Here is a 12,714-nt window from a genome sequence, read left to right as displayed (position 1 = left end):
CAGGCCACCCCAAGTCAGGTAAGTCCTGTGCGTCCTACTGACAAGGGCTGCTCCCCGTGCTTTCTCTCCTGGTGGTTGTCCCGGCTTTCTTCCACCACAAATGCAGTGGTTTGAAGTGACATCCATTTTTTAGCTCACAGTCTGGGTCAGACGTCCAGCATGGTCGCATCAAGGACACGGCCTTCTCTCCTGGAGCCTGGGATCCTTTCCGAGCATGATCCCGCGGGTGGCAGAATCCAGGTCCCATGGCTGTGCCCTGAGGTCCCTGTTCCTCGAGATGTCGGCCAGGGCTGCCCCCGCTGTAGGGAGCGTCCGCAGTCCTTCTCACGCTTGGGACTCTGTGACCTCCTCTTCTGCCACCAGCTGGAGAAAACGCTCCTCTTCCAAGAGCTCAGTGCCAGGTCAGGCCCCCCGAAGTCCGGGCACTGGGACCCCAAGCCCCGTCAGCGCGCAGCGCCGGATGACATCACTCTGCAGTTCGGGTCCCAGGGCTAGTGCGGAGCCTCATCGACCACAGCGGTGCGTGAACCGCCGCCAGTTCCTTGGCGTGGGCTGGACGGTGCTTCCTCTGTGGGCCTGAGTGAGTAACAGCAATTCTGAAAGTTCCAAGAACTATGCCTCCTGTTAGAAGTCAAGACACAGATAAGCTTTTTGAGACGGGGCTGTATATCAAATGACGCATTATTAACAGTTCACATAACCCAGATCCGAGTGCCGGGGACTCCTTGTCAAGGAGGAATGTTATCTTTAAGGGCTCGTCTTAAGTTGCTCTGCACAGTTGAGGGGGGATTTCTGCTGACGGGGAAGGTTTGGTCGATGTAGAATGCAGATACACAATGCACAGCAGGGGAGAGAGGGCCAAAGGGCAGAGAAGACTTTTGTTTACGTTTTTCTTGTCTTGCTGTAAAATTCGAGTTTCATTTCACAGCTTTGGGAGAAGAGGCAAGGTCCTTCTCTCTTTCGCACGCCCAGCGGAGGCCGCGCAAGGACGAGGCTGCTGTCTGCAAGTCAGGAAGCGAGCTCACAGCTCGTCAGAACCTTGACCTTGGACGTCCAGCCTCCAGGACGATGAGGAACTCAGTTTCCGCGGCTTAAGTCACCCATTCAAGGTATTTTGTTATGAAGCCCAAGCCAGCTAAAATGAGATTCTCTGGGTCGCCTATGTTCAAAACCTTGTCGTCTGGGAGTAAATATTTTAGGTCTTCTTTGCAAACCCTTGCCCCTTTCTTTTCTCGCGTTCTCGGCGCCGCGAGGACAGGACGCTAGGGAGAGCGGTGGGAGCTAACACTCCCCTCCACTCCCCTCCCTTCCCCTCCCTTCCCTTCCCCTCCCCTCCCTTCCCTTCCCCTCCCTTCCCTTCCCCTCCCCTCCGGGAGGTCCGGCGCAGGCGCACTAGGGCCACGCGCGGAGACCTGGGAGCCGGCGAGGGCGGGGCAGCGGAGGGCGCGGGCCCAACGGCCGACGCGGCCCCTCGGAAAATCGCGCGCCAGGCCCCGCCCGCGGTTTGAACCGGAGGCCCCGCCCCCGCGCCCGGCCAATCAGCGGGCGCGGGCGGCCGACCCCGAAGGGACCCTCTGTGGGCGCGGAGCGGCCCCGCCCCTCCCCGGCGGCCCCGCCCCTCCCTCCGGCTGCTCCTCCCTCGGCGGCGGCGCGGGCGGCGCGGACGGTGGGCGGCCAGGTGAGCGTCCCGGCGGGGCCGGCGGGCCTTTGTGAGGCCGCGGGGCGGGCCCGGCCCCTCCGCCCCGGGGGCCCCCGGGATGGCTGGGGGCAGCCAAGGGGGAGGGGGCGCCCGGGGGCGGGGGCCGTCGGGGGAGGGGCGCTGCCGCGACGACCCGCGCCCCCGCCCGCCGGACGAGCGACCCTCCACCTGGGATTCCCCCCGAGCGGCCGCAGCCTGAACTTGCCTGTCCCGCACCGGTGCAGTCCGAGAGTAACATCGCCTTGGCTTTGACCAAATCGGGGGCTCTTAAGAGGAGAAGCACTGAAGATGGGTTTGTTGGGCTGCCCCACGTTGTCTTCTGACCTTTGACTCGGGAGAGGTCAGTGCAGGCCCTCCTGCTCCTCCCGGTCCCCACCAAGGCCCCCCTTAGAGACCTGTGGGGCCCTGGCGGAGCCACCTGTCCGGCCGCCTTGTATTTCAGCTCTGACCAGAGTGCCCGGTGGCTGCCGCCTCTGTCACCCCTCCACACGTCCTTGCATCCACCCCACCCTGCACCCCACCTAACCGCCTAACCTTCCATTTTCTCTGTTTCTAAATGTCCTTCCTAATCTGCGCTGTTTGTAGAATGAGGGGGGTGGGTGTGGGTGTTGGCAGCGGAACGCTTGGATTTCATCTTAGGTCCTTTTAGCAAATCTGGGTTTTGTTGGTACTAGAGTGCCCAGAAATGGCCCGGCCAGGGGCACCTTTCTCTGGAACCCTGGAGGGCAGGGCCTCCTCCCTGTAGCAGGCTGCCTGCCTGGGAGTTTCAGTTTGAGTTCTTTCCCCTTGTGTCTTAGTTTTAATTGTTTTGAAAGAGAACGTTAAGAATGTTTTGCAATAGTTTCCATCCTCACACTGCAGGAGAGCCAGCTTGTCTTTAAGCTGGTCAGCGAATATCAGGGAGCAGATGACACCAGCCTTGGGTGGCCTGAGCCTGGCGCCCTGCCTGCTCCCCCGCACCCGGGCGGGGGCAGCCAGGGGAAGGGGGTGCGATGTGGGAAGAGGATTCTGGGACCCTGGTTGCTAAGGGAACTGTCCTCAGTGGCCTCCTCGTGCCTGCCCCTCCCCGCCTCAGTCAGACGTGGGAGCCAGCGAGCTCTGACTGGGGAAAGTACCAGACCTTTGCTTCCGCAAGTCAGAGGCAAGCTTAACTCTACATTTTCAAAGCGTACTGTCCCCAAAACAGGATCACCAGGGAAAGCGTCTACCAGGTCACTGTTTGCTGGGAGAAGCTATGGTCCAACTAGAGGGTTTCCCTCCTGGGGCCGTGTGTTGCTGGCACCGGACAGCGGAGCGGGGCTGAGTTCACAGAAAGACAGATGCTGCCTGCTTACCAAATTAAGTTTCGCGTTGTATGACTTTCCTGCTACAGTTGCTCTTTATTTTCAAGTTTCACCATGTTTTGCAATTAACGTTGCAATTCAGAATAAAAAATCAGTTGAGACCTTTTTTTTTTTTTAACGAGAGAGGCTGGTTTTGTCTTAGAAAGAGGGCTGGGAGGTTTCTTTCAACTTGCTATTGGAACATATTCCCAGGCAAAGAAAGGTTGTGTTTTACTCCAAGTAACAAAAGTAGCTGAAATCAACTTTTTAGTGCTAGCCTATGAAAAGTCCGGACAGATGGTAGTCAAGTGATGACCCCCACACCTGACTCAGAGGCAGATCTCAGAATCTTGCTGAGTATTTCAAAGCAAATCTGACCTTGAGACGGAAACTGAGAGTGTTCATGTGGATTTGCCTTAAAAACCTGACACTCCTAAGAGTGCTTGGCAGTGGCTGAAGGTGGTGATGAGTCTATCCCTGGCCTGGATCTGGGGGTCTCACGGGATTGCTGGCCACACTGTGTGAGTGGCTGCAGCAGAGGTGGCCTGGCCCCTGTGACTGGGGTCTCCTTTGCCTGGGGGGTGGGGATGCCCTGGGTGGGCGGGTGCAGCGCCTCCCTGGCTTTCTGTCCTTCATTTTCCTCTGTCCAGTCGGCGCTTGGTCTGGAGGAGGCTGAGGGCAGTGCTGTGCAGTGACAGAGGGGCAAACCCTGACATTGACAGGCTCCAAGAGGAGCGTGCTGACCAAGAGGACTTGGAGGGACGTGGGCATTTAGCTACATACGCGGCAAGACCTGCCGGCAGATTGCGGTGGTGATGGAGGTGGGTAATAACCTAACTAATTTTTGTTCGGGACTCCGCAGTTAGGACAGTCTGGAAGCTGTGGGGCTTTGTGTCACCCTGAGTTAGAAGGGCTGAGTGCCCTCAGGCCACAGTCATGGGCTATGACTTAGCCAAGCCAGCCTGGAGGGGAGGGAAATCTGTGTCCCTGCCTCTGCCTTGGGCATCTCTCAGGGTCCTTTCTGACTTTGTCCCAAACACAGGTGTCTGGGCGGGGGACCCTCAGAGGCCACCCACTGAGCCCAGCCTGAATCGTCCCCTGAAACAGGCTCTGGGTGACAGCATGTCGGCGCTGTCCTTGGGCTCCTCCCTCCCCTACTGATAAGTCTGCCAGCACTTTCTTGTGTTGAGTATCACACCAGTTGACGGTTGCTCAGGCTTTGGAACATAGGAAAGGAGTGACTGAGAATGGTTTTGAGTGTGTATTTGTCCTGGCAGGCCCAGTGAGATCGGCATACTGAGTGAGACGTGGCTGCAGAGGCAGCATCTAAAGTGGTTTTAGATTTAAATTAATGTAGTGGCAACCCCCCACCTCCGTCACCTTGTTTGTTTGTGCATTTTTGTTTATATTTAGTGCAATGAAATGAACAGACATTAGTTGTGCTGTTCAGTGATTTCGACACGTCCGGTCTTTCCAGGCCCGACTCCTCCGTGGCAACAACTTGGGTTAGCTCGGCCTTTCTGCGCGTTCATGTGAGTAGCATCGCATGGCGCCTGTTTTTCTGTTGTTCACGTGGTGTTTTGAGATTTACTGTTGCAGGTTGTTGCCTCTCGTGGGTTTTGTTGCCCAGTAGTATTCCATTGTCAGACACACCCCCACTTTACCCATCGAGCACGCTTATTTTAAATCTTAAATAATGTTTCATCCAGAGTGGCGAGACAGACCGGAGCTGGCAGAGTGCCATGAGGGAGTGGAGTGGGGGTGTGGTCCAGGGAGGCGGCGGCGGGGAGGGGGGCTCCCAGCAAAGGTGAACAGATCAGGGCAGAGGAACTAGTGGAGGGTGAGCTGGTTCATCCTTCCTGGGAAGCAGCTGGGCGGGTTCACCACGTGCTGTGACAGTGCCCCTGCCCTGGCCCCAGCAGCACGCACCCCCCCCCCGCCCCCGCGTTTGTAGGTGGGACAGTGGCTGTCAGAAGTGACGGTAAACTTCCGCATGACACGGAGGATGAGATGAGCAAGGAAGGCGGGACTAGCCGTGACTCCAACAGGCAAACACGCAGAGGAGGATGTGCCTGGAAACGCCAGGAAGACCTGGCATAACTGGCTCCCTAGGGTCTTTGCTTGCGCTATCTCATTCTCTCCCCATTATCTGCTCTGCGGGGAGTGGCTTGAAGAGCAGAGGCACTGCTGCCTCCAGAGGGAGCCACCACTGCCTGGCTGGCAGGGATGAAGGCAGCAGGGTCCTGATGGGGGCTGTGGGACGAGATGCAGGCACCCCGTGATGGCTGGGGGCATGCCTGCCTTTCTCCTGTTGGTCCTAAGTTGGACGCAGGGACAAAATGATGGATGCTGTCGGGTATTGGTCACACACTGGCCGGCCACGGGGCAACTGCTACAGGTTGTTTGGCTTTCTGTGCTGTCGCTGGAGATAGAGGTCTGAGTTCCCGCAGGTCTGCCGTGTGGGGAGCAGGCAGCTTCCTGGGCTGGTTCCTACGCATGATGGGTCGGCTCTGGGACAGTCAACCGGCATCCCTGTGTCTGTTCCGTGTCTCAGAGCAGTCACACGGGTGCCCTCTGGGCATCTTTCCTGGCGGTGCTGCCCTGGGAGCTGCAATGGCTCTGAATTTAGCCTCTGGAGAGAGGGGCTTGCTCTGGGTTGACCCCTCATGAATCTGTGCCCTGGGCTTTTTGAGGACCCCTGGAGGAAAGAGACGTGGGGTCCCGGGGAGCCCCACATAGCTTCCTGTGTGATGGGTCAGCCATGGGCTCTGCCGCCCCCCCCCCCAAGCCCCATGTGGCTCCCTGACCTCCCGTAGCCCGGACCTGCCAGTGAGAAGGGCGGCTCCACCTCCTCTGTCTGTAAACTGGGGCTTAATTGTGTTTTTCGAAGGAGTTTGGGCCCTAAATTAAGTCTGTCCTCATGCAGAGTCCGAGTTTCAGGTTTGGTTGAAAAGCCAAGTGGTGATTGACTTGCTACAGAGGAACCCTTGAAACTTAGTCCCCCCACACACAGGGTGTCTCTTTATAGTTTGACATAATTTATATTAATTTTCAAGATGCTTAGAAGTTTTAAGCCAGTGACTTTCACACCAGTAGTTGGGGGGAAAAACTGTAGAAGTTGAATGTGTAGCCAAGACAAAAAGCTCAAATCCTTTATTACCAGAAGAGACTGAAATACTTTTTTGTGTGATTTAGTGGTAAGCTCTTTCTTTCATTCATTTAAAAATAGTCGCTAAACAGGTATTCACGCACGGGGTTGTGACGGAAGCTGGATGGCTTCAGTGGCTGTGTTGGTCAGTTAGACCTATTCACTTTTCTGGGAAGTTTGTCTCAAGGGAAAACAGCTACGGTCACCTAGTTTTCTGACTTTTATTTGGAAATAAGTATAGGCCCACAGGAAGTTGTAAAGAACGTCCTGGAGGTACACCCTTGCCCTGCCTCCCAGTGCTGGCTCTGCACTGGGTGCCCAGACACGCCGTCCCCACCAGGAAATCGGCTTCCAAGGGCCACAGAGCTGATCTGATTGTGTGTGTGTGTGTGTGTGTGTGCGCGCGCGTGCGCGCGCTCGCTCGCGTGTGGTTCTGGGCAGCTGGAGCACACGCCAAGCTTCCAGGACCCACCACCTCAGCCCCCATGCAGAGGGATGCCCTTACCCCAGAGACCCCCTGGGGCTCACCCCCCGCCTGTCCTGTTAGCATCCTTACGGAGGTGGAGCCTGCCTTGTGCAGTCTGTTGAGATTGGTTTTCTCATCCAGCGTAAGTCCTTGAGACCCACCCGAGTGCCCCAGCCACTGGTCAGTCCTCTACCGCTGAGCGCGGGCGCCCTGTGCTGGTGCCAGAGCGGCAGCCTCGCCACACAGGAAGGGCCTGGTGTCTGGTTGGGCTAGTGTGAGTGGAGCGGCTGTAAGCTTTCTTGTACATGTTTTTGCATGAGCATTGGTTTTCCTTTCTCTGGGATAAATGCCCAAGAAGTCACTAAATTTAAGTTTTTAAATGTTTAACACACAGCGGGTGAGAGCTACAGCACTGAGGGGAGACTTGGAGGATGGGGGCCTCTTTCTGTCTGTCTTAGGGCCAGGCTGGCGGGCCTGCTGGGCGGTGGGGGCAGCGGCGCGTTCCCTCTTCGCCGCACAGCCCTGTGATGTTGGCGCCCGGCACACCACGGTAACAGGCCGGCGGCAGTCACTGGGAGCCACAGGACTGCCTTTTAAAAAGAAGAAAAATTTTTCAAATTGCACATTTTAAAGATTCTAACCCCAACTCAAATGAATTATATGAAATAAAAGTATTTAGCTACTTTACGGACTTGAGAAGAGAGGAAACTCATGCGTCACAGCGTACTGTTTCAGCGGGTGCGGACCTTGACAGAGAGCCCGTGGTGTGGCAGGGCCCGGCCAGGCGTCGCGGGGTAGGTGGGGCCCTGCCCCTTCCTGCTCCACGTTTTAGTTATGCAGAGGCCTCCAGCTTAGAGGCTGTTGGGAAGAACAGCTTCCTTGTGTTTCTGCCTCTCAGGTGGTGGCACAGAGAGCCTGCGGCGTCCAGCTGGGCCCCCCAGAGCCCCTGCCGGTCTGGCTGAGGCCCAGGAACCAGCATCTTCATCCTGCTCTGAGGGATGCCGCCTGGGGTGGCCGTAGAAGGCCCCAAGCCCTGGGGAGGACCCTGCCCCTGCCCTGCGACCTTCCAGAAACCCCTCCTTTCCCAGAGCGGGGAACTGGAAGGGGACACATGGCCTTGGAGGCCCTGGCTGTGCGCACCTGCGCCCAGCAGAGCGCTGGGACTGGCAGGTGGAAAGCAGCCTGCGGGGCCTAGGTTGCTCCGCCAGCACCCTGTGGACGCCCTGCACGTCCAGTGTGTCTCCCCTGTGGCTTCTGGGGCGCAGCTTTTCAGGAGGGCTCTCCACAGTCTGGGAGAGCTTGTGAAAGCATTGATCGTCCGGTGTCTGATGTGCAGAAGTGGCTGTCGGTGACCAGGACTGAGTGGCTTTGCAGCAAAGTCAGCCCATTGGTGACCACAAGGCTCCTGGCCGCCTGTCCTGTTCTTTGGCCCTCGGCTGTGCCCGGCCACCTCGTTTCACACAGACACCTCCCTCATAGGCACCAACACTTAGAAATTGGGTGTCACTTTTGAGCCTAGGTCTTTAAAATGTATTTCTTCTGTTTTTGGTCCATTTATCTTTTCTGATAGAGACAGTTGTGCTGCGGCTTAGCGATGTCCTTTGGAACAACCTTTGCAGTGTCCGTGTGGCTGTGGCCGCCCAGAGTTGTGGCTCTATCCCTGCCCCAGGTCCCCTGTCTGCACAGGCCACCGCTGGCAGTCGGAGACTGAATCTGGGGCCCTGTCTGTGGGGACTCGGGTGGGCTCAGTGGCATGTTTCTTGGTTTCCACAGGACACGCATGATGTTCGCCCGAGGGTTAAAGAGGAAGTGCGCCGAGGACGAGGAGGCGGCGCCCTCCTACAGCCGGCAGCGCCAGTCGCTCCTGGACATGTCCCTGGTGAAGCTGCAGCTCTGCCACGCACTGGCGGAGCCCAGCCTGTGCCGCTCTGTCCTCATCGCCAACACGGTCCGGCAGATTCAGGAGGAGATGACACAGGACGGGGCCTGGCGTGGGGCGGCACCCCAGACCACGGGGCGGGCGCCGCTCGACCGCCTGGTCTCCACGGACCTCCTTTGCCGCTCGGTGCGGGACGGGGCGGGAGACGGCCCGGCAGCACCGGCTCCGAGGGGCCTGCAGAGCAGCATTTGGGAAGGGGACGGCCCCCTGGAAGACAAAGGAAGCTTTCAGAAGTCCCTCGATCAGATACTGGAGACGCTGGAGAGTAACACCCCCCTCTCCGTGGACGAGCTGTTCTCTGACGTGGACAGCTCCTACTGCAGCCTGGACGCCGTGCTGACCGGCGTGGTGGGCGGCGCTCAGTCGGGCCAGGACGGGCTGGAAGCCCTCGCCGCCATGGCTGCCCCAGCCCCCAGCACCAGCTGCAAGTCGGACCTGGGTGAGCTGGACCACGTGGTGGGGATCCTGGTGGAGACTTGAGCCGCGGCCAGCAAGGTGCAGAGCAGAGGGAGTTGTCAGGCCGTGCAGTCAGCTGGAGCCCTGGGTGTGGTGCCCGCTGCCCTGCAGCCGGGGTCAGCTCTGGTTTGCCTGTGTTTCGGAGAATGACCGGCCACCCCCTCTGCCCCCAACCCCGGGGGGTGCCGAGCAGTCTCCTGCAGGCTGGTCGGCCCTCGTCCCTGGGCCTCGTCGCCGTGTCCTGCTCCAGCTCTGTGGAGGACGCACGCCTCCAGCTGCAGTCAGCCGTGTCCACCTTCAGCTGGGTGGATTTTCTAAAATTATGTTTTATATGTTTTGGATAATGTTTTGTCTTAAGATATATTTCTAAGCTTTTTATACATTTATCACTTTAGATTTTTTAGCTATTTTCTTAAAAATATATTTTTTCTATGAATGTTTGCTGCTGCTACATTAGGAACTTACAACTCAACAGTTGCAGTTGGTGTATTTCATTTTTTTAAGCTTTAAGAAACACTGTTCTTTTTACAAGTGTCGCTGCCCTCCGAGTCGGCAGGGTACGGGCATCGCAGTTTCCACTTCAGACTTGGGGGCGGTCCCTCCCCGTACGCGGTGCGCCCCTTAGAGCGCCGTCAGGGTCGAGGGCCTGGCTTGGTGGAGCCTCTGTCCTCGCGTGGTTAGAGGTCTGCCATGCGAGCCAGAACTCCGTCAGACATCATTGCAGACTTCGGAGGGGTTTATGTGCCTGTTTGTGAATGTCTTTGGAGGCAAAGCTCAGGTAGTCCACCCTGAGGTGTCTCGGGTGCTGCATCCTGAGGATCTGGCTCCCGGGGCCCCTCCCATGCGGTTTCCCCAGCACAGCTGACCTTCTCCTGGAAGATGCCTCCCTCCCCCTGTGGCCCTCCCTCTGCGGGACTGTCCCAGCTGCTGGGCCGTGCGCAGGGAGGCCGCCGTGTGCCTGCCGCGGTGGGGTGGGCGTGGGTCTGTGTACCGCAGGACTGGAGAATGTTCACGTGCGCTCTGTAAAACTGGTGCTGGAACAGAATTTTAAGACTAAATTTAAGTCTAGAACTAAAGAAATCTGGACACGTCCGTTATAGTCCCTCGATCTTGAGGGCAGTCGACCGCAGGGATGGCTGGGTAGTGCGTTCGCCCCGTGACCCCGCTGGGGGCACTGAGACCTTCCACAACTTCTAGATCTTTTTCACTGGTTTACAAGTAAGACTGCCCTCTCCCCACCCCCACCCCACGCTTCCCATTTCTCATGCTTTTTCTCCCTTCTCTAGTCCTTAGCCGGAAAGGGTTGTTTTCTTTCATGCATTTCTTAGTATCAGTGATGTACAGCTCATTTTATTAAAAAGTTATTCTACAAAGTGGACATGTGTTGTCAGTCACCTACCATGTCTAAATCCTTGAGTGGATCTGCTTTTCTGGTTCAGTTCAGCCAGATTATCTAATGGAGCCAGTGGGGGCGGGAAGGGGTTTCAGGTGGGTGTGTTGGTGGGCAGGGGAATGAATTTTTAAAAAAATATATTTAATTAATGTTTTTTGGTTTTTTTTTGCTTGAGGGGGGAGGTAATTAGGTTTATTTATTTACTTATTTATTTTAACAGAGGTACTGGGGCTTGAACCCAAGGCCTTGTGCACGCTGGGCACACGCCCCACCACTTGAGCTCTCCCCCACCCGGGACGTCTTCATTACCCGACCGCATGGGGCTTCAGGGGCACACTGCTCCCCTCCCCGGCGCAGCGGCGGGGGATGGGTGTGGGACGGGGCCCTTGGATCTGGGCCGGGGCTGGGGCCCCAGCAGCGCGGGGAGCTGTGGGTGAGATATGGGCTGGGCAGCATCCACGAGGTGCTTCTTTCAGATTCAAAAGTATTTTCTCCTTGGGTCAAGTGTGTTTTATAAGCCGCACACCTGAAGCAGTGCTTTGTGCCTCTAGCATTTCTGTCTACAGGGAATTTGCTCGGTTGCAGAATAGCGGCAGGGCCTACAGTACGTGGGCGGGGGGTGGGCAGTGGGCAGCGCCTGTGCCCCGGCTTTGGCTTCAGGGCCCCATCTGCTGGCGTGGCTGAGCCCCGCCGCCTCTCTGCCCTGCTTTGCTTTTCCTAGTTCTTCCCCAGCTGCCCACTGTCATTCTGGGGCCCCTGGTGTTGCTGATGGTCTAGAAGTCCCAGGCAGGGCGAGGTGGGGCTCTGCTGGACCTCTCTGCCGTCCCAGCCGGGCTGGCCAATGGGCACCTGGACACCGACCCCCCGGAAGCATCAGAGCATCTCCAGAGAGGAGCGGGGGCAGGTGGCCAGTTGCTGATGCTGGGTTTGAACATGGATGTGCAGGACTCCCTCCAATTTCCCACGTGCGTGTGGCCACGTGTTTTTGTCCACTTTGCAGAAGGAAAGTGCCAGCTGCAGTTGTGTGGCCGCCATCTTCACCCCGCCTCCTCCCGTCCCCCTGGCCGGCCGGCAGAGCTTCGCGCAGATCTGGGCTCCGGGTGAGGGAAGCTTTGTGCACAGTGGGTCATGGTACGTGTTTGCAGCTGCTTCTGCACACACAGATTCTGGAAGTGTTCCCAGCCCTGACAACCTCTTGGTCAATGGTGAGTCCTTAAGTTGGAAGACTTCTGAACCATCAATAATAAACATACATCGTGCTATCTTTATGGACGATGAGTGATACGAAGTTACTGTCACTGAGAAGGAGATTAGAAAGCTCACAGTCAGGAAACTGGGGCACACACTGCTGTGTCGGGTAGCGGTTAATCGCAGCTCTGTTCCTTTTCTGGACTTGGTGAATTTCCCTCTAAACTGACCCCCGGCTTCCTCCCGGCTTTGATGTTGTATTTTCATCCCCACCTGGTTTCTGAATAAGCATTGTCACATGTCCTCCTAGCTGTCTGTTGCTTCCCACCCCGCCTGGCTGGTTCCTGGGCTGGCAGACTCCAACAACTGGGTCCTCGGCGTCTCTCGGCCTCCATGTGCATGGTCACCTCAGACACCTCCAGTGTGGGGGCATCAAGGAAGCTGGGCTCTCTTTTGCATCATGGCTGGGGTCCCCACAGGCCTGTATCCCCAAACCCACCTCTGTGACGCCCATGGAGCCTTGGTGAGTGGCTCTGGGTGTGGCCCGCTACACACAAGTGCTCCCCGTCCACAGGAAGAGACGGGTCTTCTGCCAAGGTCAGTGAGGTCAAGCTGGTGGCATACGTGTGTGCAGGCCTGTACACGGCCGTCACGCACGTGGCTCCATGTGGCCACCTCAGTCACGACGCGTGGGTAGGGCTTCCTTCATACTCATCCTGTGTGGGGTCATGAGATTCTTGGATCTGTGGATCACAGTCTGCCATCACTTTTGGAAAGTTGATAGCTGTTAAACTTCTGAACATTTCTCCTGCTCTCTCTTCCCTCTGCTCTGGCTTCTGGGGCTCCAGTTACACTAGGTTAGACTGTCTGCTCTTGGACTGTTGTTTTCTGTGTTCCATTGGGCATTTCTGTTGACCAGTCTTCACGGTCGCTGGTCTGTTCTGCTGTGTCTGGTCTTCTGTTAACCCATCTGAAGATCATTGCTTATGATACCATAGTTTTTATTTCCAGCATTTCATCTTGTTCTTTTTTATAACGTCCATGTTTCTGCTGAAACTTTCCATCTCTTCCTGTGTTGTCCACTTTTCACTAGAGCCTCACTG

At 57.0% G+C, this 12,714-nt stretch overlaps 1 protein-coding gene across 6 annotated transcripts; it reads left to right on the top strand.

The window, feature by feature from the left end:
* Positions 1–928: 928 nt before the first annotated feature.
* On the top strand, positions 929–10,408 carry CDCA4 (cell division cycle associated 4). 6 transcript variants are annotated; one of them, XM_031454466.2, is made up of 3 exons: positions 1,790–2,039; positions 3,744–3,842; positions 8,409–10,408. In XM_031454466.2, the coding sequence occupies exon 3, from the start codon at positions 8,416–8,418 to the stop codon at positions 9,052–9,054; it is 639 nt and encodes a 212-aa protein (XP_031310326.1). In that variant the 5' UTR covers positions 1,790–2,039; positions 3,744–3,842; positions 8,409–8,415; the 3' UTR covers positions 9,055–10,408. The 6 variants fall into 6 exon arrangements, with proteins under 6 accessions (XP_064342406.1, XP_031310323.1, XP_031310326.1 ...); XM_064486336.1 differs by lacking the exons at positions 1,790–2,039; positions 3,744–3,842 and adding an exon at positions 929–1,109; XM_031454463.2 differs by lacking the exons at positions 1,790–2,039; positions 3,744–3,842 and adding an exon at positions 1,549–1,678.
* Positions 10,409–12,714: the final 2,306 nt, after the last annotated feature.

Source organism: Camelus dromedarius, chromosome 5 (assembly GCF_036321535.1).
Source record: "Camelus dromedarius isolate mCamDro1 chromosome 5, mCamDro1.pat, whole genome shotgun sequence".
Taxonomy (NCBI): Eukaryota; Metazoa; Chordata; class Mammalia; order Artiodactyla; family Camelidae; genus Camelus; species Camelus dromedarius.
The sequence above is the reverse complement of the archived record's forward strand: the minus strand, read 5'-3'. Positions and strand labels throughout refer to the sequence as shown.